Source organism: Anas acuta, chromosome 5 (assembly GCF_963932015.1).
Source record: "Anas acuta chromosome 5, bAnaAcu1.1, whole genome shotgun sequence".
NCBI lineage: Eukaryota > Metazoa > Chordata > Aves > Anseriformes > Anatidae > Anas > Anas acuta.
In genome coordinates, this window is record NC_088983.1 from 6,127,465 (window position 1) to 6,153,411 (window position 25,947).

Genomic DNA, 25,947 nt, shown 5'->3' on the forward strand with positions numbered 1-25,947 from the left:
TCAGAAACATCAGCTCTAATTTTCAGTATTTTATTGATGTTGTCGAGCCGTGAATGCCAGGACTCCGTCATATAGCCTCTGATAGTTTTGAAATACTTTCGTTGGCAAGAAGCTTTTTCATGACTTCATTCAGCCCATGACCGTGGTGTAATTACGTCTCCTCGTCCGCGTGTTCTGTTTTATTTTAGTCATTCTTCTGATCCCCAGGATGATCTCTGACATGTTATTTGTTAATGTTAATTGATTTGGGGCTTCCAGTATGGAAGATTTTCATTCAGCAGGAGCTAACTTGAGAAATGTTTCTGTGCCTGCACAATTATATCCTGACTGGTTACTGCATCCAAGGCAGGGGGGCAAAGTGCCACAGATCAGGTTGAGCTTTGGGTGCCCCTTTTCTATTCACCAAATTATACATACTGCTGCTGACTTCTTCTGTGTCCTCTAGTTCAAGTAAAGCTTGTAATCTCGCTTTATGCATGCTCATTACAGCATACAGGGCGTAATGTCACTCGGAGAATTGTTCCAGGAAACTGTAGGATGGGGACACTTCTCAGCTTAGGTTGGACAAATAGCTACGGCTGCAGTGTGCCTCCTATAAGCAGCTTATCCTAGTGGAAGGAGTACAATTCAAGCATTGTTTTAAAAGGATTATTAAATTATATATTGTTAAAGTACAAGCTGCAGGTGGGGGGTGGTGGCTTTTCGTGGACAAAATGCTTGGTTCATAGTTTGAGATCTTTGGAAAAATACATAAGGTTTTTGCAGGGATATATGGATTTACATTGATTGTCCTTAGTGAACGATTTAAGATGTTTGAACCTTCAAGCAAATGAAAAAGCATATGTAGAATTTATTTTCTTGTGTACCAGGAGTTAATACAGTTGCACTGACTGGATAGTGTAATTTGAGGGACAAATAAAGGGGCAAAGGGATTTCATGCATTCCACTGGTGTATCTGCGGTTGTCCGTGGTTGTCCATGGTCTGGTATACTAATTACCCTCCTTTTCTTTGCCACTCAGTTCTCCAATTGCATCTATTTTCAAGGGCTTTAGCTACTGACTCTTTGGCATGCTCCATTCATTATTTCGGTTTTGTTTCTAATGCTGCAGTCCTTTGAATTTTGGCACTCTTGTGTTTTATCCCAGATCTTGTTACTTGTGTTGATTTTTCTAGGCCTGTACAGTACTCTCGCTTTTCTGTCTGCAAACTGCAAGTTGAGTTTTTCATGCACTTGCTGTAGAGGTTCTCCTTCAGTTTGACCTCTATGGAGTCAGCATTCCTCAAGTCATGCTTCAGATGCACTCATAGATGCATCCCTGGGCATTCATATTTATGCACAGGGTCCAGTCTCACTTCTTTTAATTAAGAAATTATTTAATAAAATAAAAATCAGAAGCCTCTAATTATTCTTGGGAGCCAAAACCCAGGAACTCTGACTGCAGGAATCTCTTGCTTTCAGGAGTAACTTATGGAAGGCACAGGCACTGAGATGGTGAATCAAAAGTCAGCCTTGGTTAAAACTGTAGGTTGTTTGGCCGATTGCTGTGACAGTTGCAGTGCCTGATGGTGTTTTGGTTACCCTCCTGAAGAAAATCTTGCACCTCCAATGTTCCTACAGGGCACTGCTGCTGTCGTACTGTTCAGAATCGTCTTCCTCTAAGAAAAAAACAACAGGAGGTTTACATTTTGCCAATAGATGCACCGGTAAGCATCCAGATTAAAGTACATTTTCTCAGACTTTGGCTGTAGTAGGGACAGGAATGCTGTCTGTCTCCCTTGGTCGTTCATACATTGCTCAAGCATCCTGAAAGTGAAGGCATCCAGGTTTGGTATCCCGGTGCCAGAGATGACCAGATGGCTGCAGGTGACTAAAGAACTGTGGCAGAGGGGTGAGCCAAGCTGTGCGTGGAGTCTGGGTGCGTTCAGACTCTTCTGGACCTGACTTCCCTCTCGTTAGTGGTGTTACTTAACGAAATCCTGCTGTAACTTGGTTGCTTGCAGTGCTGTAGGTCAGCCTGATTTGCATACGTGGTTACATATGCTGAACCAAAGGTGTCATTCAGGCTTAAGCAGCATAGTGCTCGCAGCTCCTCGTGAAAGAATGTATGAGGTACCGGTGAGTTAGGTAGGCACTGATGTGTGAAAGATGTCTATAGATAGGGACTTGAGAGCAGGTTTAAGATTTCTTTTTTTAGTAGGGAGGCAGCACAGCTTTATGTCAGTCTGTGTGTTTTTTCTGCTCCTTTAAAACTCAAAAAAAAAAAAAAAAGTAACTTTAAGACTGCATAAGGGGGAAGTAGCAGGTAGGCTGCGTTTCCTAAGAATTCACAAACTGGTCATTACTAAACCCACTTTTCTGAACATGAACTGAAATTCGTGAAGACTCGAAGGCTTGGCACGTTCATCCCACCTGCTAGTAAACTATGCTTTCCCTTCAGATACAAGGATTTTGAGAACCTGGCCTTGCATGCCTCCAGGTGTAGAGTGGTGTTACGGTGGAAGTACGAGTAGCTAGAGCATTGCGAGGAAGGTAACCGCGGTCTGTTGCTGCAGTTTCCAGAAGGTGAATGCTTCATGCCATGGGCTCTGAATAATTTCCTAAGTAAAAGGTATGTGTGACCACATTGTGGTTATCCTGCTCTCTGGTTGTATTCACATCTCTGGTGGGTAGCTCACACCCTCGAAGAATCATGTGTCAACATCTCACCTCCGAGGCTTAATTTAGAAGAATAGCAACAGCTTTCGTTTTGCCTCCTGGGAAGGGATAAGGCAGCTTGATTTTAAATGGAGAGCAGATTCCTTGAGTTTTTTTTAATTGTGGTTTAGGTGACAGACTGCTGAGGGGGATGAACAGCTTCCAGAGCACAACTCTGAGTATTGGGAACCTAGTAATGTGAGAGACTTGAAGTAAAACTGCTTTTTCTGCTTCAAATTTGGCAGTGCTTGTGGTTGGTTTAACTATATCTTCTTCTTAATGCTTTTGGTTGGTTGTTTTTTAAACAGAGTATTAAAAAATGCAAAATACTTTGCAAAATGTGGCATTTGCCAGGGCACTTTCTGCTTTTTGAGCTCTAAATTCAGGTTAGACAATTGAATTCTGCTTTGTGATCTCTTCAACAATAAAAAAGTGCTGTACATTAGTTCAAACTCTCCTGCTGACGAAGGGGCGAATAAGAAGTCCATTCCATGAAATAATTCCCCGTTTGATCTATGGCAGCGTTCTGTAATTATTTTGATCGCTCTGACTTCATTAGAGCTGTATGTCAAGATAAAAACATCTAAGTCGTATTTTTTCCTAGCAACTGCAGTAACGTGAACCTCATGCATGTGCTTAGGATACGAGAGCGGCGTGCGCTGTGTTTTGCTGCCTAGTTCCACTTTGCACGGGCATCGTCATTTCGTGCTCCCTTGAGAAGAGCCAGAACCAAAGAGCAGGGGCTGGCGTGAGAGGAAGCAGAGGTGTGCTGCTGCTGACATCTCTCCCCATGCAGCTGAAATATGCGTGGCTTTTGTTTTTGTTAGCAAAGCATGTGAGCAAAAGCGTATAACCAGCGCGTGTGCCTCGCATTTGGATCCCTGTCGTGGTGAGATCAAATATAAACACTTCTTGCCTGTTTATTTTAACACGTACAGATGTTTCAAAAAGGGTGATAGTGGGTTGGAGGAGACATGCTGGAAGGCTTTATTGCATACACGGTTTCATTGCTAGCTGGGGTTGTGCTGGAATAACATGCGAGCAAAAAGTGATGTTATCACTTGGTGAGCTGATCTAACATATTCCACATAGATGGTAAAACCTCCTAAAATCCCTAGTAAACCAACTTCTTTCCTAGTACAGCAGCTTAGCTAGGGCCTCGGGTAAAATCTTATTTTGAGATTCATCTCGGTTGCTTTTTGTCTGCCGTCTTCCAATAGCAAAGCTTGTGTTATTCCCTTACATTGTATTGTATAACAGTGATTTGCACATTCTTTGGTGCCTGCTGAATTTGCAAGTATGTAAAATGTGCGACCTATTTTGTGTGATTCTTTTTTTTTTTTTTTTTTTAATAATGAATGCTCAAATAAACTGATGTGGATTAGAAGGGTGGGTTGGATGGGTAGGGTGTGAGAGCCATGAGGATAAACCAGTCAGTTTGCAAATGTAATTCTTCATTTCTTAAGCATGAATATTTGCTGCATCACATCCCAGTGATTTGAGGTGGAGGAGGATTGGGCGTGCAATATATTGGGCTGGCTTGAAAAAAAGAAAGCAGCATGAATTTACAACGTGTGTGATTTTTATTTCTAAACAGGTTTCTTTAAACTTGTCAGGGGTAGTTGTCTTTCGCTGAAGCATGAATACATTAAGGTTTTAAGTAAATCTGCAGCACAGACATCTGAGAAGCTTGCTGTGTAATTTAACTGAAAATCTAAGGATGAGCTTTCACAAGATGGCTGAGCCATGCTAATGGCTTGCTGCTGCCTAAAGGGACAGCTGCTCTGTTCCTTCTGTGTCTTGCTCCTAGTTATCCAGTCTTGTCACTTTTTTTTATGCAGGCTCTGGCATTCATCTGGACTCTCCAGATCACTTTACCTGTTTAATAAACAAACAAATCTCCTCTCCCAAAGGAAAACCTAATCATTTTCCTTTTGTTTACCCATCACTAACATAAAAACAGAACATGAGCAGTACTTCATGGCCAGGCAGTAGGGGTCTAGGAAATGTCACTGGCCTGGAAACATTGAACTCTTTCCTTGGCCCAGTAATTGCAGGGAACATTACCATTCAGATGTGTGCCAATCTCATTTTATATAAAACTCCTTTTATATATACTGATACCAGAGACTTTTATCAAAACAATGATAGTGGAATAAAGTTCTTTAAGTATAATAGCTGGAAATACTTTAAAAAAATAAAACACATGAAAAGTACAAAAGCTAGTAGCAGTGTCCTTGTTTAAATGAGATGAAAGCGATGCAAATTTGAATTGAGAGAAAATTAGGCTTTGTATTTGTCATTTTAGCATTCCTTGCACTTTCTGTTACTTAATAGCTTTCATTAGTGTATTTGCTATTTATGTTCAATAATATCTTAATCCTTTTTTTCTTTCTTTTCAGAACTGAAGGAAAGTCATCATGGGAGCATTTTTAGACAAGCCAAAGATGGAGAAGCATAATGCCCAAGGGCAAGGGAATGGGCTTCGTTACGGTCTGAGTAGTATGCAAGGCTGGCGAGTTGAAATGGAGGATGCACATACAGCTGTGATTGGTTTGCCAAATGGACTTGATGGATGGTCATTTTTTGCTGTATATGACGGGCACGCTGGATCCCAGGTTGCCAAGTACTGCTGTGAGCATTTATTAGATCACATCACAAGCAACCAGGATTTTAAAGGGCCAGATGGGCCCCCATCTGTGGAAAGTGTAAAGAGCGGCATCAGAACAGGTTTTCTGCAAATTGATGAACACATGAGAGTCATCTCCGAGAAGAAACATGGCGCAGACAGAAGTGGGTCAACAGCTGTGGGTGTCATGATTTCTCCCCAACACACATACTTCATCAACTGTGGAGACTCGAGAGGTTTACTTTGTAGAAACAGGAAGGTTCACTTCTTCACACAGGATCACAAACCGAGTAATCCACTGGAGAAAGAGCGTATACAGAACGCAGGTGGCTCTGTAATGATTCAGCGCGTGAATGGTTCCCTCGCTGTTTCAAGGGCACTTGGAGACTTTGATTACAAATGTGTCCATGGGAAAGGTCCTACCGAACAGCTAGTCTCACCCGAGCCTGAAGTTTATGAAATTGAGAGATCAGAAGAAGATGATCAATTCATCATACTGGCTTGCGACGGTATCTGGGATGTTATGGGAAATGAAGAGCTGTGTGACTTTGTAAGATCCAGACTTGAAGTCACTGATGACCTTGAGAAAGTTTGCAATGAGATAGTTGACACCTGCTTGTACAAGGTAGCAAGACTTGAGAGGAAAAGTTTCTGTTTCCACTATTAGATGTTTATGAATGAGTTAAGAATAATAAGTTTTGATATCAGTTGATAAGTATGTTCTATGTTAACATGACCTTGAAACTAATTAAATTACCTTGATTCCCATAAAAATGGTGATAGAGAGAAAACAAACATGCTACAGTAACAGTAGGGGCATCTTTGATGAAGAGTTGAAAATCATGTACAGATATGTTGTGATACCTGGGAAACTAGAAGCTAATGGGAGCATATGGGCAAGCCAAGGACAGTAACTGTCCTTTTCTATTTCACAACATACCTTACAAAACCTTAACTCTTTCATCAGACTGGAAGATATTCTTCCTGCTTTTTCCTTCCTCTCATAACTTTACTGCCATAATTACATCAAGTTAAATGCAGAGTGATTGAACCCTGACTTATTTTAAAGTTTTCTCTCGACTATATGAAGATCTGACTTCTTAAGTCATCTTTTGTTCTGGTTTAATTGCTGTACTTCTCATTCAGTGTTGTGTCATACAGCTGTGAAGCTAACGCAGAAAAAGATAGGACTGTTTTGTTTAACAAATCTATGCAATTTTGTGTACAATGACTTCCACCTTGTGTAGGATGGTGCAGTTAAGAGATTTGAAATATTTAGTTTCATGGCTTATTACTTAATTTTCCAAAGGCACGCTGTAAGTCATAATGCAAAATGCCCAACATTTTTGATACTAAAGAGGCAAGAGAGCATCTCAGCTCTTGCCACGTGGCTACAAAGGTCATTGTTTCCCATTTGGAAAAAAGGAATCACTTTCCAACACTTTGGAAGATTAATAATGCATATAGTTTTGTTTACAACTTTGTCTGGTAGCCTTGAAAACAAGGGAATGAACACTGGCTCATGGATGCTGTAACCTTTGCAGTAGCCAGTTCTCAGCACCTCCTCATACACCTATATATACTTTTTAAAACATTTCTGCTTGTTCTTGATCTTATTTGCATTTAATTTGCATTAACTGCTAAGCGTATAGATATGTGTTTGTAGACAAGAGCTCAGGGATACTGAAAGCAAACTAAACGGTTACTTTTGATAAGCAGAAGGTGTCTGTATTCTAATATACTTGAGTATTAGAGTTGCATTTAATTTTTAAACATTTCCATTTCAAAGAATGCTTTTGTAAAGGCCAGAGCACTTTCCAGCTGGTCTTTTAATAGCTCCTCTAACCTGTAATTCGTCTTTTTAGAAAAGGGGAAAAAAAAAAACAAATCAATAGCAGTGGTTTTGATTTGTTTTTGGAACAACTGTCTGAATTCAATTTATTATGTACTGTTTTTAAGCAGTACAGGGTTTGTTTACTGATTTAATATTTCACCTGTTTTCTCAGAATGATCGGATGGTACTTAAAACAAGAGGGAACACAGCTTTGTAATTGAACATCACTTATTAATAACATCATTTTTTAAAAGACAATGGGCTGTCTAATTGGCTCCAGATAGTCTTCAGACCATAAAAGTGGAAAAAAAACCAAAATGACTTAAAAGGTAGTTTTTACTGAACAAACTACAAAAAGTAGATTTCTGGAGTTCTGGAAGGAAAAAAAAATTAGGTTGATGATGATAATCTGTGGGAGCAAAAGTTGTATTCTAGTACCATGATTGGTGAATTCTTGTTTGTAAAATGCTTTGATGTGGATTTAGTCTGGTATGTATGCATTCTCAAATCGTTTTTTCTTTTCCACCAGGGAAGTCGAGACAACATGAGTGTGATATTGATCTGTTTTCCGAATGCACCAAAGGTATCACCAGAGGCGGTGAAAAGAGAGGCAGAGTTGGACAAGTACCTGGAAAGCAGAGTAGAAGGTGGATCATTTAAAAAAAAATAAGTAACTTTGTTTTTAAACAGACCCCTTGACCCCCTTCCCTTTCCAACAACTAATTGTATACAGGATTTTTAATAGACTTTCAAGTGCCATTGGCCATCTAGTGTACATCTCTGAAAAAGGCACTCTTACCGTGCTGCTGTGTGTCCTGACAAAATCCTGCTATGAAAGTGCAGCAGACTGTAGCTCTGAAAATTGGTCAGGATGGCAGAGAGGATTCATTTATACTCAGTGTTCTTCGTGAGTCCATTGACAGCACTAACTTCAGCCCAGTCAGTCCCTGTGCCTGTTATATGGAGTTAAATAAAATAGTCAGAATATCTTGTACGGTATCTACAAAGGTGGTAATTTGAGTGCCACTTTTCTATGTAGCTCTGTCTGCAAATTAGCCAGAAAAATATTTTATTACACAATTGTGGTAGGGTTACATCTTAATTACTGTCATCTTAAAGGCACCTGGTAACATGTATACTTACTTGAAAGTATGTCAGAAATTTGTTAAAGCTAATCTTTAAGTATTCCTGATGAGCACAATCTGGAAGCACATCTTTGATAATAACTTCAAAATTTTGTCTAAATACGTATTTCTGGAGTTCTTAAACTTTTAGCTGAAACTGCAAATCTTAGGTGTTTTGGCTCACCTAACTAAAAATGGCATTTAAAATCAGTTTCACTTAAGAGATTTCTCGTTAAAACTGGATTTACAGTGCCTTTTGATATTTAAAGATGATCACAGCTTGGATTTTGTTTCTGAAACGTAAGACACAACCGTATGCATTGTTTGCATAGGTTAAGTCTATTTTTGAAGTGGACTCCTAGACCTATATGTTACCAGTCTAGTTATGTACATATACTGCAAGAATCCTTAACAGCACATGTGGCACGAAACACAGTACTTAGCAACATGGTATCAGTGATTAGTATACCACAGGAATATATTGTGCACTTTTTTCCTCCTTAACTTGTGTGAAGGTAACGCGAAGTATAACTTCAGAAGTTTCACAGATGACTTGTTTATGTGGGAATTCTGGGTTCAGACAAATTAACGTGTGGTTTAAAGCACTTGCTACCTTGTAGGTGCTCCTTCAGGAAGTACTGCTTTTTTTGAGGGCCTTGTTCCTGAATTTTGGCAAACTACAGCTGTTATACCCCCAAATAAATGTCCACACAGAACGTTTCTGTGTTTTATATAACTTCTCCCTAACAGAAGAAGTTGGTGCACTACAGTGTGAATCTTTTTGACAGCGTAGCAGGAGTATCCACACGTACAGTAGCACTGCATGAGTTGAGTGTCAGATGGCTTTCTCCATTTCAGAGCAGTGAACAGCAGACATTTGAAGAGCTCACTATATAGACCCACTCACAGAACTGGTGAAGAGCAAGTATGCTGTAAATTCACACGTTAATTTATAGCATGCTAACTCTCCTAGTTACCTTACCTCATTACCTTCATACCTTAGCTATTTTGTCTTAATTCAGACAAACCCATGACATGGAGTATGAAGATAGCTTCAAGTTTAGGCTGCATTTCAGCTGACCCCATTGTACTCTTCAGAATATTAACAGTGGGGAAAGTTAACACCTTTGTACAGACTCCTCAGTAAATGAAGAACCTAACACTGGAACTGCATGTGATTATGGTACATACAATGAAATTGGTTGCCAATTCTTTCCATTTATACAAATATAACATTTCAGGAATGAGTGAAGTGTCATACTTGAATAGAGGCAGAAGGATTCTGTATGTAGTTACAAAGCACTTTAATACTAATTTAATGATGTGTTATCTGAACTACTTGAGGAAATGGATTGTACTTCCCCTCAAGGGACTTTACTTCTTTTTAGAGTTGTCCTCAATCTTTTGTCTATTGTTGCACAAAGATATTTAAATTAATGAACATGTAGTAAACACTACTCAACCCCACAGTGATTTATATCAGCTGTAGGCAGAACTTGTCATTTTAGCTCTTACATGTGAGGGAAGTTGAGAGGCTGAAATAAAGCAGAACTTCAAGTATAGGTGTTGATTAATTTTGTTATGTTTAACTTGATAATTCTTGTGCAATTACATTGTTTCTTGGTGGAAATGGATTATGTAGAATTGGCTAGTAAGGTAAGACTGTTACAGCCTCTGAAGTTTTCAACACTACAGTAAATATTCTTCCTCTTAACATAAGCACTGCCACACTTAAAGCATCTTGACTTTAAAAGCCTAACCTGTAGCTGAAGGATCTAGGAAATATAAAGACTACTTTTATTATTCCCTTACTAATTTGCAATATCAAAGTTCAAATTCATTAAAGCAGAAACCTGGCGAAAAATGCATATAATGTGTTCTGCACTTTGGTACTCGGTGTAGACCTAACAGGTAATGAGATTTGATGCTTACTAATGTGCATTTTTCCTGGTTGTGCTTTTATTCCCTTGGCCTAGAACATACCTTTATACTGTGAAGAAGTAGTGCAAGTTATAAGACTGAACAGGGCTTATTACTGATGGGCCTCTTGAACAAGAGGGTGTTGTAACTAGATGATCTTTGAGGTGCATTCCAGCCCAAACCATTCTTAGAATAAGGAGAGTTGATTCCGTTTTTTAAAAAATAAGAGAGCTTCCTACTCACTGTGTCACCTTGGACTCTCCTTTTATCAGTTCTTGATGTGTTTGTGGTCCAGATTCATAGCTGCAACAGATAATAATGGAAGAAGAAGCAAGTGTGGAGAAGCATCGTTGTGCCATTACTTGCAATAAGTCAGTGTTGCTCCTAAAATGTCATGTAAACTTCCTGGTAGCTTATATCCTAATTAGTCATTCCAAAATGAATTGCTATTATTTGCACTAATATGTGAGTTATTGACGTGTTGACTCTAAAAAGACACTTGTCTAAGGTTCTTTTTCTGTTCTAAGTTCACTACATATAAGCATACAGTAATAGATAGTCCTTGCAATATTTATATCTATGTAGAGATAAATAATTTTCAGTTAGCTGTTATGTGTGCCCTCCCATATTTACACAACATTGAAACTTTGGCTTTTTCTTAAACTTTGTGTGGAATTCTAATTCAGAATATGAAGTAAGCAGATATGTTTAAAATCCTTTATTTTAGGGTTGTAAGTACATTTTTCCAATACATGATGCCATGGAAATGTGTAGAAGGTTTAAAAGTAAATTGAAGAGGGAGGGGGGCTTGGAAGATGTACTGAAAGAAGGTATTCCAATAAATTAAACACAGCTAGCAGACCGACTCCATTTGTTGTGTCATCAGTGTTCATTCAGTCTGTATCTTTAGTTTTCTCAAAATATAAATGTATTCATTTAGTGGAGACTGTATGTTAAATGTACTGCAGTTACAGGTTGTGAAACTGTGTAGTATAGGTAAAATATAAATTCCTTATTTTTGTACAGCAGAACTCTAGCTCTAGCACAATGTAGAATATACTAGATGTTCAAAATTGCACAATAAAGGAACTTGGCAAACCAAATCTGAGATCTTGCTTCTTATTCAGATTTATGAGTGTTAGATTATTTGCTAAATGTTAGATGGTAAAATGAATTTTGGCCTTAGATTTTTGAGGGAACTGCAAGTTTTTAAGGTACCGATGGTGTGTGGTGTCAAACGTTTTAAATGTAGGTTTTGAATTGACCAGGGTAAAGCTTTGTGTTGCAGTCTGACACTGTTTGAAGACTAGACAGTGTTTTCAGTGTACATTGCAAATAATTTACACAGCCTGACTGCAAATAGACCTGATTGGTTTTGTAAATACACGTAGCCATGAAAAACAATTGCATGCACAATTTTTTTTATTATTATTATTATTTTTTTTACTAAGGAGGACTGGATATGTGCTCGTTTTAAAAGCTTCAATGTGCCATACCTCACTAATCTATAAAATGGAAACCTGGTATGCTATCTGGAATTACTGTTTAGGGTAAAAGCTAAATGCTAAATTGTTTATTTCAAAATGGTGCTGGTGAATTCCAACTACTCTTCAAGTTGTGTAAATACTTTACGAAGTGAAGAATAGTGTGTGTGTATATACGCATGTGTATATATGCACAGACATGCTCATTGTATGTGGGCTGCAGTATTCTCTTGAAGATCAACAGTGCCAAGTCTTAATTCCTCTCATTTCTGAGCTCATGGTTACAGAAGAACTGATGAGATGCATTTTTAAAAAGTTACGTGTTTAAATTTCATAAAATCTTTCCAGGAGTGGTACAATGAAATCTCTTGAGAGTTCAGTAAGCACACAATTTTATTTGCTTTAAAAAAAAAAAAAAAAAACAGGTCTCAATAAAATTAAAGAACTAATTCCCTAACAAATATGACTGTGGCTGCAGTAAAATGTCTCTTCAGCCAGAAGTTGGAGTGGATCAGCTTTAAATAACTGCCCAATAGTCACACATTCCCCAAGCTGAGTGAATGATGGAGCTGTCTCTTAACTCTGATGTCCCTGGCTTTTAATTTTTACATAATAGTTCCTAATGTTTGCATGTTGCGGTCATGTGGTAAGGTACAAATGCTGGCTTATACACATCCAGTCACAGGAGTTATTTTTCATGTGTATAAACTTTTGTTTCTTGAAAGTACTGTGCTTTGTATGATGGCAATAATCTTTTACCTTCTATTGCAGTGATAAAGCTGACGTTAAGATTTGCCTCATGCCCATTGCATTTTGTTGGGAAGATAAAATAATGATACAGTAGGAAAGCCATGAAAATTTGTTTCCACTTGTATTATGTAGCTGTGTACTTCTAAAACCATTATGCATGTTAACAGTTAGCAGGATACTTGTGTCAAAACCATCGCAGGTTCTTTTTCTGACTGAACCAAAGTTAACGTTTACCATGTTGAGTCTGGTCTGTCATTGATTTCTTATATTAACAGACGTTAAGCTGCCTTTTTATAAAACTGAGTGTTTCAATCTTTGTAAGTTAAATTTGGACTGCACTTACAAAAAAAGTACTTCTGATTCCCAGAGATCATAAAGAAGCAGGGTGAAGGAGTACCAGACTTAGTCCATGTGATGCGTACGTTAGCAACTGAGAGCATCCCAAACCTCCCGCCAGGGGGTGAATTGGCAAGCAAGTGAGTTCACATCAATGTAAATGTGTTGTTTTTTATTTTATTTTATTTAAATTTGAACTTAAGGCCACTCTTAAAAGCGGGGGGAAGGAAGAAAAGATACAGTACAAAAGATGATCTGTTCTCCAATTCTGATTTTGAATTGCTCTGAATGAGAAAAGACAGTACAAAACAGAGTTAACTTGTTGATCACTACTGAAATTAAAAGCCAAAATGTTTTTGGGGAAGGTTGTTTTTTTAAGGGTGGCCTGAGTGTCTCTTTTATGTAATTAACTGGGTTATCTGGGTGGGAGGTTGTGTCTGAAGATGAAAAAATAATGCACTGATTGTAGTAGCTACTTGGAGATGTGGTTCTGCACTTTAGGAAGATGTGCATATGATGTTTTGCTTGGCAGTTTTTCTTGTCTGCAGCTAAAGCACTATTGTCAATGCTTGAAAGTTTGCTTATGCATCTCTCTGCTTGTGACAAATATGAAAACTCTACAGAAGTCTATCAAAGTTAAGTAGAATGTTATATTTAAAATTTTAAATAGGCTGGGTTTGTCCTTGCGTTCAGGGCTGGTGCTGTGTCTCATAAATAGATGTTCAGCACTTAAGGGAGGGATGTACTTAGCTCTTTTGCACACCAAGTGCCTTTTGGTTCAAAAGATTATTCATGAACCTGTACCGTGCAGATTGAGCACATGTGCTGTGAACAGTCTATTTTTAATGCTTCAGAGTATAATTTTATATTATTGCACCAAAACACGGTCTGTGGGCACATAAGTGAGTAAATGATGACTGAGTTGTAAGGATGATTTCTACAAAATTGTTCTTATATGAACCAGTAAAAGAGATTGCTGTTTTATATATAATAGTAGCATCTATTTAGGATGTGTTGCAGTCATCTTGAAGTATCGATGAGTCAGTTATTCATGAAAGATGGCACACAAATTGCTTATCTTGGGCTCCTTTGGCTAGCTCTAGCATCATGGTTGCGGGGAAGTGAGGAGGTCACCGAAGCAATTGACTTCTGTGTGATTATGTGCTTTAGTGATGCTAGCTTGAATAGAGATTGACAAAAGTATGGATTTAATTGAATGTTAGCATAACTCAAAGCAGTAATGACAATTCGGAAGGAAAACAATGCTTTTCAAAAACCTGGCTTTATTTAGGATCAAAGATACCTGTTGCTGAAAGATGAGAACAGCTTTCCTGTTCATACGCGCGATGTACTTTGTGTATAATTGCTTGTTTTATTGCTTTAAATTCAACTTCTTCTTCCGTGCTGTATAATCATTCACTAGATTCGCTGTGATGTTTATACTGCTGCCTGATAGTTCTTGACTTTTCATCATTGCAGGATGATTATAAAGCCTGTCGTCTGCTTTTTTCTTCTAAAACTCTCCTTTGTGATTCCTCTGCATGTATTCATGAGCAGTTAAGAAGTGTTTTTGAGGTTTGTTTTCTATCACAGTTGTAGTTTGCTGCTTTGTCATACTTGGTTCTGCAGATATGCTATCTGAAGAAAATTGCTTTTGAAGTCCTGTCTGTGGCTCTTCCCTTTTGCTCTCTTCTTTCTTCCCGGTTCCCCCTCCAAAATTTATTCCTTATGTGCTGGGCAAGGCACAGGCTTCCTCTTCCTTCAGCCTCCCTTATTTTTTTGTGTATCAGTTTTCAAGAAAACATCTTGAAACCCTCTGGAGGCATCATAATATCTGAAGGTGCTACTGCAGTATTCATTGGGCACACAAACGCCGTGGCATTCAACTTCTATCACGTACTCAGATGCCCGCTTCCAAAGCCTCAGAGACATGCCACCAAGCAGCACTGCGGCCTCATCTCAATGTCTGTGCTCTTCTCGTTCTGAATGCAGAGTGCTATCCAGCCTTGTTTTTCATAAGGGTTTAAAGGATTATCTTAGCTATGTTTAGTGACACTCAGCAGTAACTAGCAGTAAACTTGATTCTGGGAATTTGAAACCTTTAAAAGTTTGCATTTGAAATTGCAGTTTTGCTTGGAGACTTTGACTTAAAAAGACAGAGCCTTAAAATCTTGTTGTTTCTTGAATTTCTTGTTCCCTCTAGACGGAGTGTGATTGAAGCTGTTTATAACAGACTGAACCCCTACAGGAATGATGATACTGTAAGTATCTTTTCCCCTGCATTTTTTCCTCTCATCCCAGTAATTTCAGCTGCTTTTTGTTGCTTTATTTATTTTAAGTTTGCCATTTCTTGGTTAGAAGACCCCTTCCCCAAAAAAGTGATAACCTTCTTGTGGTCTTTCTCTGTGGGGTTTGTTTTAGGGTTGTTTTCTGATGCCTTCTGCTGATGGTGGTCTCAGAACTCCAGCCTCATTGACGTGCTGGTTTTCTGGCATATTGTGATTTGAATCCTGCCTGGATTTATAACTCTCAGTTCTGAGGATATATGCATTTTCCAAATGTTGTAGGAAGCACTATCTTCTTATAGTGAGCATATGGTTTAGGCTCTTGTATGTCAGTGATCAGGTAGGAACCAATATCAGGGTGATGGAGGGAACAACTCTAAATATGAACAGTGGTCTCAGTTGCATTTAGATTATTGGGAATAACGTTCAGTCACTTTACTTCATAAAGTAGTATTTACTTCATGATTTACATTTCAGTTAAAATTCCTTATGTGCTTAGATGTGACATAAAGTGAAATGCCTCCAAACACGAAGCTGTACATTGGCTTTACAGCTGAGTGCTTCTGTTTGGCCATTGTCACAGTATCTTTAGCATAACAGTTCCTTAATACTGGCTGAAGGAGGATGCTTTATATTCAAAATACATCCTGTAGTAAGTTACTGCTCTATGAATGTACAGTAAACTTTGTTTTGTGATGATGTTGTCAAGTCGGATTCAGAAATTTGCATAGTGAATAGCTGGCATGCAGCTCCTGCATTTTTACTCACTGCTGCTTTTATTCTTCATCCTTGCAATTGGAACAAACATAGCCATTTTAGTCTTTCGTATAATGGTTCTCCTTTGCTACTTCTGGTCTTGAAGGAAAATCTGGAGGTGGTACTCTTGCAAAGAGTAATTTTAGTGATCTTGGCTTTTTTTTACTACACCTCCATGCCAACTGTTCTTTTGGGTTTGTAATGAATTCTGTGTGCAAGTTTGAATGAAGGGTGCAGAAAGTTAATGCTAAAAAATTGTCATATGTGGCATTGCTAGAGACTTAATTAGCCTCTTTCCCTTGAAAGGAATCAGTAAGGCAGTGCTTCCAAAGAAGAGTAATATTTCTACCTCCTGCAGTCTCACTAACGACAGGGAAGTGTAGTTATGGAAGCACCAGCAGAGGCTGTTGTTAAAGCCCATCATGTCTCTTAGTTATTAGGGAAGGTAGCATGTCATGCTGGAACAACCAAAGATTGCTGTACATAGCAGCTACATAGCAGCTTGCTCTGCTGCCTGTGCTGCTGACTTAACTTCTGCTTCAGCTACTGAGCTGTGGTCACACTTCGTAGCTGTGGTGTTAACGTACGTACCCGACGTGAAATGAGGCTGTTAGATTGTTCTGTATTCAGCTTTATATAACCGAGAGAACAGGAAATGGACACAAAGGTAAATTGAATAAAAACCACTAGGACTTAACTATTTGATTTGTACTAGGATTTATTTTTTTTTTAACTGATAGCAGGAATCAGTTAAACAGTTTCCAGTGTGATTTCATTTTTCAGCTATATAAAATCCACTGTGGTCTTTGGGCCTCCATAGGCCAAATTTTAGGGATACTCAAATATTGGATGCATGGATGTAATGCCATACAGTTACGACTTAGAGTATGACATGTCTCTGTTTTAAGTTCTATGTTAGGGATTTTTTATGTGATTTCTTCTTACAGTTTTATTACAATTGAAAGTCAGGGTTTCCTGCAGTTACCAAAACTACACTTCTCTATTTAACCTTAAATTATAAGTGGCAAAATTCATCTGAATTAAAATAAGGTGTCAGTTGATGACTGTCTTCTGATGCAGTGAGGAAGGACTGAATTCATAAAAGATGGTGGTGGTAATAAGAAAATATATGGGGTACATCCTGCTCTTTTGACACACCTGTATAAGTGTATTCCATTTGTGTTACTATTTCAAACTATTCTGGGAGTGCTTTTGAATATTGTTCCTGGGATGTTGTTATGACAATTGGTAAGCATCTTAGAAAATATGTGGTCAGATTTTGAAACATCTTTGTACATTAATTAAATGTCTGGTTTCTTTAGATGTTTGTGAATGTTATTTCTGCTGTTTCTGAAAGGGGAGAGAAAACAAGCTCCTAAAATGATTTAAGTTTTTTTTTCCCTTTTCAGTCTGGATTATCCAGAAACTGCTGTAACTATGGGCACTCCAGACTTTAAAGGGTTCCTTCTTTTTTCTTTAAGGATTCTGCCTCAACTGATGATATGTGGTAAAACTGCTCATCTAGCTGTGGAGTTCATGTTTCATCCTTCAAATGAAAGTGCAGCCCAACCTCAGTGACCCTTCTTAACATCCATCCTCAATATTAATTAAAGAAGGGAATATGATGTGTTGGTGAGAGTGACTACAGCAGAAAACTACAGCAGTACGACATCTAGCCCAGGAACTGATCTTTTTTGTAAAACAGACTTCTGTAAACGTGATTTCAAACCATAATTCATGTTGTAAATCAGACTCCAGCAATTTATGTTGTATGATTTTGTTTTTGTAAAGTGCAATTGTCTTTGTACAAAATGCTCATATTTAATTATGAATTGCTTTAAATCACTATAAAGGTTAGAAGAAATGTTTGGCTTGTGTGATGCAACAATATATATATCCCTTTAAATTCATGTTGTGGTTTTGGATTGCAAGGAGCAGCAGCCTAGCCAGCTAGGTGCTCAAGAGGTGCACAAAACTGTAAAGACAACTTCTCGTTTTATACAAAAGCTGAACTCGTGGGCAACTTGCCAGGAATCAGTGTGTGAATTTGCTCGGCAAAGGACGAACAGCGAAGAGTAGTGCACTTTCTTCAACAAACGTATCTCGTTTTCTTGGAGGCACTCCTGCTCTCACATTGAGTTAAAGGGAGTTCCGATTTTGACTTCAGTGGGAGTTGAATCATGCCCTATTAATAGTATCGTGTTCATACGCGTATGAACCTTGGGATTAGAATGCCTTGATTCTTTGCACCTCTTTTTTCATTAACCCTTACCTGAAACTACTAATCACTGAGCACGAACAGGCAGCTTTCTACATTCAGTAGGAGTCTGCAGCATTTTTACAATACTGATTGGCTGGGTCTGCTGCTGTTCCAAGTAAAATACTCTGAATTCCATTTTATCAATAAAGCTTGGTTTAACAAACAAGAAATTTATCCATAAATGTGTAATTCCTTTTTTCCTGCCTTTTGAAATGTCAGTGCCATTGTAAATGATATTTTACATGTGGAAGAATATTTTTATTAATTGGTAGCCCATTTTTAAAATGGGAAGAATTTTAATTACTGCCCAAGACATAGCCATATGCTAGAGGATGAAGTGGGATTAATGTTACCCTATTTTTTACGAGTGTGGGTTTTTTTCAGGCTTTTTTTCTCCCCACTGAGGATGTGCATTGGTTTGAATTTGCCTACTGTTTGATAAAAATACATTTGTCAAAGCCTGACAATCTTTAACGTTTTATGGTGTGTGTTTTTAATTGACCCACTTACTTAGAATGAGAGACTAGTGGTTAAACAGTACTTGTGATTTGAGATATAGCATGTTGACAATATTTAACTGTTCGTTGTTTAAAATTCTAATTTAAAATTTTATAAGATAATAAACTAATTTGATTTAAGCCTAGCTTTCTCCCATTGAACATGCAAAATTAAGTTTTCAAGTCAGTCGTGTTTGCAAAACTGCTGTTTTGTGCACCTTGTATTGTCTTTTTGGTTGAGAATATTGTATTTAATATGTAGTTTACTCATTTAGTAGGCAGATTCCCCAAAAGGAAAATCAGTAAAACAAGTAGATTGTAACATTTACTGCGGTTAAACAGAATCAAGACGTGGTGTATAATTACTTTTTGATAGGAAAATGTAGTACAATGCATTTTGCTATATTTGTCTTTCCCTAACTTTGAAATATACATATTTGTATATATAGCCTTAAAACTAATGCAGAGTTAGGGAACACTGAACAGTGAAAAAGTAACTTATAGTGTCTTGGAACTAAGTATAGTATATACCAGCAAACTTTTCTTTTATCCCTCTTGTCTATGTGGGGTGCTTAAAACGTAACTTCATTGTATTCAGTTTGTAATCTGTTCAAGCATGAATGAAGAAAACATAAGCACTATTTGTATTTATAAATTTATAGCAATTTTTGCTTAAAGAACCAGTTCCTTACCTACCTATGAATAAATGCTTAAAATGTCTAATTTTGTTGTAGAGTGCAAAACTATAATAATGTTAAGTTATAGCTTCACAGGCACCTAATTAACAAGCGTATTTAATACATGGCGTAGTAGTGCAAAAAGCTAAACTCAGTTTAGGACTAGGCGGATAAAGTTCTGTCCTTTTTCGTAGAGACTAAAGTTTAGTTTTGGAAACTGCAAAACGTTGAACTGGACTGTGGAAACTTTGAGTTTAAAACTTTGAGAATCAGAAGCAAAACTGTGGTGTGAAAAGCCATACTTCGAACCATAATCACTTAAAGTGTCTCAGTGACAAATGATGTATTTGAAGCCTCTTCCTATGAGGTCTCCTAAAGGTTAGGAAGAAAATAATTCTGCTATTGCTGCAGGTGCTGTAACGAGGTTTGAGGGTAGCAGAAGAAAGCCCGTTTCAGGCCTTTCTCCCTACCACCTACGTGCAGCATTTTGATGAGGTCAGAGCACTGAATCTATGATGAATGCACAAACACTGCCATTTTAGATACAGAGTTTGATTATGAAATCTTAAGTATATAAAGCATCCTAGAAAAGAGGCAAGCTGTACTTTTCACTGCTCTGAAAAGAAAAAGAAAAAGGCACTTTTGCACCTTTGTGCATCTCCTTCTTGCACCAGAAACTTTTTTGTTAATTGCTAAAAACATTAGCACCTCAGGGGCAAGGCAGCAATTTTTTTTTTGAAGTATTGTGTGCTATTTATTTCCCTCATGGAAAAACTATTCCTGTGTGACAAAAATGAAAATTGTGTGATGTTAAAAGATGTATTTTTAAATACATGTTCAACTAGGATGGTCCCAATTTGCTTGTTTTTTTAAGAGGAAATGATATTTGTAAAGCTACTTCACTTCGTATGCCATGCGATTTTGTTTTCCTTCTACATTTGACAGCTTCACTGGCTTCAGTTTCTGTGAGTTTTGTTACAGTCAGATTAAATGTTTCACTGATCATTCTGGGAAAATTACCTGTACTGCTTTATAGACCACTGTTTCAAACAATTCTCACTAATTCAGCATTGAAATGTGCTCAAGACAGAGGCTTTCTAAAACGTCCTAGAACCAGTGTTGGATTAGCTAAACGGAATTATGTTAAGCAGGGTCCTAGACTTGCGAGGCCTTGTAAACCCGTTGTATCGGCGGAGTCCTGGTACGTGTGGTGAGTCGTGGAGCTGGGGCCTTTCTGCTGGCTGCTCTTGCCTGGTCAGCAGGCGGCACTGCACGGGCCTTGATGTGTGGCCATCACTCATTTTACTCTTCCCTCAGAAGTCAGAATCGGAGAGAGAAATTTCATCTACTTATCATGAATCTGTGATGAGTTGGGGTAATCCTAGGTTGTCTCCTACTAGCAAAATGCCCGAAGAATATTAAGCAGCAGATGAGTAAGGGTAGCACTGACCTTGGCAGTTCATGCAGGTGCCAAAGCTAATCATTTTAACACCTCCTTATGATGCTGACTTGAATGTCAATTAAACTGTTTGTCACAAAACTGGGACTGTCTCAGCTGTATCGGTTAGATCTGAGCCACATTGCTTAGTTCAAGAATTGGATCATCAGGATTTTAACCAAATTTGTGAACGGTTTTCACTGCAATTCGTTCCCTGCTAAGAATCTCATCTTGACTTGTTACACTGGGGTAGCATAGACTTCCTATTGCACTTTTCTAATCGTTTATGAACTAAGGCTATAGTTTTGTGGTCAGTTGATATCAAGACTGAACTATCTATCACTGTAAGTCTGTTCCCACTGCCCTTCTTGTGCCAGCAGTAGCGCTTCTGTGGCCATGCAGCTAGGAGCAGAAAAGAAAATCTGTACTCTCAGCTGGACAAAGTGATATTCCAGCTACCCAGTGCTAGCACAGGGCAGGGCATGGGGCGAAGACAGGGCTATGAGCGAAGGAAAGCTTGCACCACCTCTTCTACCACAGTTAAAGAAATTGGACCCAAAGCACAGATAAATGATGGGCCTGTGTAGGGAGTATCAAAGCCTTTGCAGATCTTTTTCCACACTGTACTTAAACATTTTAGTTTAGTCAACGTTCTTTTTCTTAAAACTGGAATCGTGAAACTTCGGTTTTAATGTCTTGTATGCGAGTTCCCTGCTGGCAGACTTGCTTTTTGTTGGCTGTCTGTGTGTTTGTAGCTCCGTCTTAAGAGATAGTCAGCATGGCTGTCACAATTAGATTAATGACGTGGCTGTCAGAGTTTACCTTATTTAAATGTACATCAGGATTTCATCATGCCAAGGTGTTCACCTCCATTTCTACATGCACGTTCCTGAATTGCTTTATGCACAAATGACTTGGGATATTTAAATTTCTTGATATTTAAAGTTGGCCCTCTCTGAAACAGGCTAACCTTTAATTAAATGTTACCCTTTTCCTCCTCGTTTGGCAAACGCAGGGTTTTTAATGCAAACCTGATGTATCTTGCTTAGGTTAAGAACCAGCAAAGCCATGTAGAGCTATATTTTACAGTTTTCTGTAGGAAATGGAATTGCTATTCTGTGCCAAGCTTCTTGAGGTGTAAAAATGTCTTCAAGATAACTGGTATAGCTCCTTGTTCCTACAGCTATGTATGATCATGACCCGAGCCTTCATATGCTATCACAGGGTGTGAAGTCTCTACTTGGCTGAATAGATTTTTTAACTGTTTATGTACATCCTATTTCCAGGATGCTTTAGTATATAAAATGCATGTGATTCCCAACGTGAGCCAATAAAGCAGTGCAAAAATGAAGAAAAGTTGAAAGGTACCAATCTGGGCTGAGTATTTTGGACTGACCAGTCCATGAGTGTTGACCAGAGAATCTGCTCTCAGCTGAGCTTTCCCTGAGCTGCCTCTGCAGAGGTCTTGCACAGTCTGCAGGTCTCAGGCATGTGCTTTCTGAAGCTTCTTGTACCTTTATTTTGCTTCATAGAGTTGTTGCTTTGTAAATGAGGTAGCGGTCAGCTGGGCTGCGACATTTCATCCCAGAAGCTCAAGAAGCTGTAGGAAAATGTAAAGCGTTTCATTACAGCCCTGGATCGCTAAAAGCTTTCAAGTAGAAAAGAACACAGAGCATGCTAAAAGTAGAGATTACATCACCTCCTGCTGAAAAACAGTTTCCAGGAAAATCTACAAATATTTCTACGACTTACTTTTAGTACATGAAAAAGTCTGGCGCTTTAATCTGATTGTGTCTTAGTTGTCGACCTACAGCGGACTAGGTTTTATGCCTATTGCTTGTTTTATCTATGTTTTCATTTGATACTCCTGCATAGCATTGAAACATTTTTCCCCGTTCTGTAGACACTTCTATAAAAAAAAAAAAAAGTCTGCTTCCAAGCTAAGAGACCAGGAGTGATAATGGTTTCTTAGGAAAAGGGTTATAAGGGAAGACTGCTTTAAATAAAACAGCAAAAAATCATAACCGTTGCAACCACAAAGTTTGGAAAAGTGATCTTAACTTAAAGATTGCCTTTTATAGAAGTAATGAAATAGTTCTACTCTGAAAGTAACAAAACTTCAGTAGGGATGGGATGATAGGTCAGATTTCTACAGCATATATTGTTTTAACCTAGCCAGATTTTCATGTTTAACTCATTGATTCCTGCCCGAACACTTTTTAAATTATTACTAGGCATCTGCTTTTTTTGTTGTTTAAATTAATAAAAAAAAAAAAAAAAAAAAAAGAAAAGAAAAGAAACCCAATGGTCCTTACTACTGCGTAACTAGTAATTTGTTTGCAAGGGTGAGTGCTATGTCAGATAGCAGCATTTTTCTTTAAGAGCACTACATCTGTACTTCTCAGCTCACTCAATAACATTGAGCCAAAACTGAAATTCATTTTTGCTTCCATTAACTGTATGGCTCTGAAGAGCTGGTGGGAGCATGTGGTTTTGTGCAGCTAAAGTAGACAGGACTTGATACATATTGTGAGTAAGCCTTCAGAGTGAAGGAGATGTCATTGTTGTTTCTTTTGAGAAATATCTTTGTGAAGAAAAATGAGAAAACTGAGACTGGCAGGTCAGAAAACATTACATCCTTTTACTTCTATTGATACCTGTAGACTGAGGTCTTCAGAGTTTAATTTCACTTGTATTACTGAATTCAACTCAATCTGAGCAGTGGAAACACGAGTAGCCAATTTCATTTTCACTATTGGGATTTCAGGCTGAAGCATGGTATTTTTGTTTGAACTGCGAGGGAAAACTGAATTAAGATGATCTTGGGAAAATCAGGCATACACTTCACAGCCTGCTGATATGGATGGAGCATCACTCGCAATATATAAAGTTTGCACAAGTATTGTTGCAGCTTTAACTGCCCTACTTCTGTTGTAATTAAAGAGAAATATAATCTTTATTCTGTTTTGGTTTTGAAAAAGCTTTTCAAAGCCAAAGAGGAAGAAGGGGCAATCTTAAAGCAAAATGGTAGGTAAATTGGATGTAACAATGTTCTAATTCTTTGAAGGTGTAAGTCAACAGCTTTTTTTTTTCTTTTTTTTTTTTTTAGTTTAAAACATCGGAGGGGCATGATTTAAGAGGTTCAGTCTTTCATGTAGTGCTTTTGGCTATAAAAAACAGATAAAAGGATGGAACCCAAAATGAGTCACCTGGATGGGAAAGCAATGAAGCCCAAAACCTCTAGGAATACATGTTGTGAATACACATGGCATTGCTTCCATGTCCAGTAATGGGCCTACCGGCATTTTTAGGGGAGCTTTTATTCTTACTGAGTGGTTGATGCTAGACTCAAGTCTGCTGCAGGTTGAAATTTCCAGACGTGTACATTGGAAGCTGGGTGTTATGAAATAGTCCCCCCGCATGGGATGCTGCAGTGCCTGTTACCACTGCTCTGCTGGTTCAGGCTGTGTAGGCACTCGGATGCTGGCAGCTGGGTTTCCCTAGCATACATTTAATCATGTGCTGTATGTGGTGGTGTGACTCACAATGACCTTGAGTACCAAGAGTTGAGTTGTGTTTATTAACTGGATCTAACTCTTTGGTGCCAGGAATCTAGTTTTTAGAGGAAGCGCTGAATTACGCAAATGTTCGTGGCGAATCGTGCCGGGTAGATCACTGCTCACAAAACCGAATGGCTTTGGGTAATACAAGACACAAGCCAGGGAATATGGGATATTTGAAAAGTGCGGAGTCGAGTATGATTTCCAGAACCGGCTGCTTTATAAACATTTCAAAGCAGGGATTTGGGGTTTTAGCATCTGTCTTGTTCCTAAGGCTCTGTACAAACATGCTGAATTAGAGAGTTTTCACCTGTCTTCTCACCGGATTGACTCCACATCGTCTCATAAAAGAGTCTCGTTTGTAGTGACATGCTGTGCCTGTCTTTTTAGAAAATTCATGACTTCTTTATATCTATTTTGTGGAAAGTGTAACTTTTTCACTGATGACTTGTATAAATGTGTGTTACGAATGGAGAGATTCAAGCTTGAAAAGCATGTTTGCAGCCTCGTTATGGAATTTATAAATTTAACAGAGTAATATACAAGAGCATAACTATTTTCCTTAAGTAGAATGTATAACAATATATAATAATAAATTATTCTCCACGTAGTTCACCCACTATTTACAGTTTTACACAATTCAAACTGTGTGTTTACAGAAAGTTCAATAAATGTATATTTTGTACTATGTACAGATTCCTGGTCCCAAAGAAAATGTGTGAACTTAGTTTCTAACTTAACTTTTGAGATTGTATTTTTTTTTCTTTTTGAATCAGTTGAACAAACTGCGTTATGCCTGTTGATGGTGGAGGCTTGCATTGGAGTAAATGGGAATTGGAAATATTTCTAATCTACAAAAGTGATTCCACTAAATAAAACGGGCAATTACATCGTGTGTGTGTATTTGAGTGGTATGCTATAAACCATTTTCACCTCTGTTTTGTCACTAAATTACAAACTTGATATCAGGCCTCATTCCGTTTTCTAATCCGAGCTCATGCTATTAAAACGCACTGTTAAATGCTTATTTTCATCATTGGTTAGTCATAGAAGTAAAAATCCCCCTCTTCACTGATTTCCCCTCACATGTTGAAATTCCAAGATCAAGCAGCGAGCCTGGCTCCACCTGTGACCGTCCCCAGAAGTCACCTGGTCGGGGGTTTTCAGGAGAGCTGGGGATGCCCAACCTTTGGAAAACCAAGTCACACAGGAGCGAGATCTATTTGCATCTTCTGTCCTGACTCGGTACAGTAAAATGCAGGACAGAGCTCTGTAATTTGTAGAATTTAAGGATGTTAAGGTATAAAACAAATCCTCATGCTCCTTTTAACCTGTATGATTTGGAGGGAGAATGATCTTATATATTATCAGTTCACATTTTGTCTTCCCTGAAGTCTTTATGATAGCCGGAGAGCTGGTAGGATTCTGACACAGGCTGTACAAATCACAGCAGCGAAGGGGGTGGGAGGGTATCTGGTTATTGCCTGTTACCTGGAGCAATGCCTTTTCTACAGATTCAGCACCATCCTTTTAAGGATTAAAAATCAAAACTAATGAGATTCTAGCAAAATGAGGGAATGTTTTCTGGGGATTAAAAAAATGAACTTGCTCTGATACAGTTGGCTGTTAGCCTTGGTTCACAGTAATGGAGCAAACATGGGAGAGAGATAAGGTATGTCCCTTTGATTTCTAGCTCAAAGC

General features: G+C 38.3%; 1 protein-coding gene across 3 annotated transcripts in view; it reads left to right on the forward strand.

The window, feature by feature from the left end:
• The window catches only part of PPM1A (protein phosphatase, Mg2+/Mn2+ dependent 1A), a 33,829-nt gene extending 8,688 nt beyond the window's left edge, over nt 1–25,141 (forward strand). For 2 of the 3 annotated variants that reach the window (XM_068682463.1, XM_068682461.1), the window contains exons 2-6: nt 5,099–5,950; nt 7,689–7,806; nt 12,805–12,913; nt 14,977–15,034; nt 17,224–25,141. In XM_068682463.1, coding sequence (XP_068538564.1) covers nt 5,117–5,950; nt 7,689–7,806; nt 12,805–12,913; nt 14,977–15,034; nt 17,224–17,271 — 1,167 coding nt within the window. In that variant the 5' untranslated portion in view covers nt 5,099–5,116 and the 3' untranslated portion in view covers nt 17,272–25,141. The remainder of the gene's footprint in view (nt 1–5,098; nt 5,951–7,688; nt 7,807–12,804; nt 12,914–14,976; nt 15,035–17,223) is intronic. The other variant, XM_068682464.1, reaches the window with a different exon arrangement.
• The last annotated feature ends 806 nt before the right edge of the window (nt 25,142–25,947 follow it).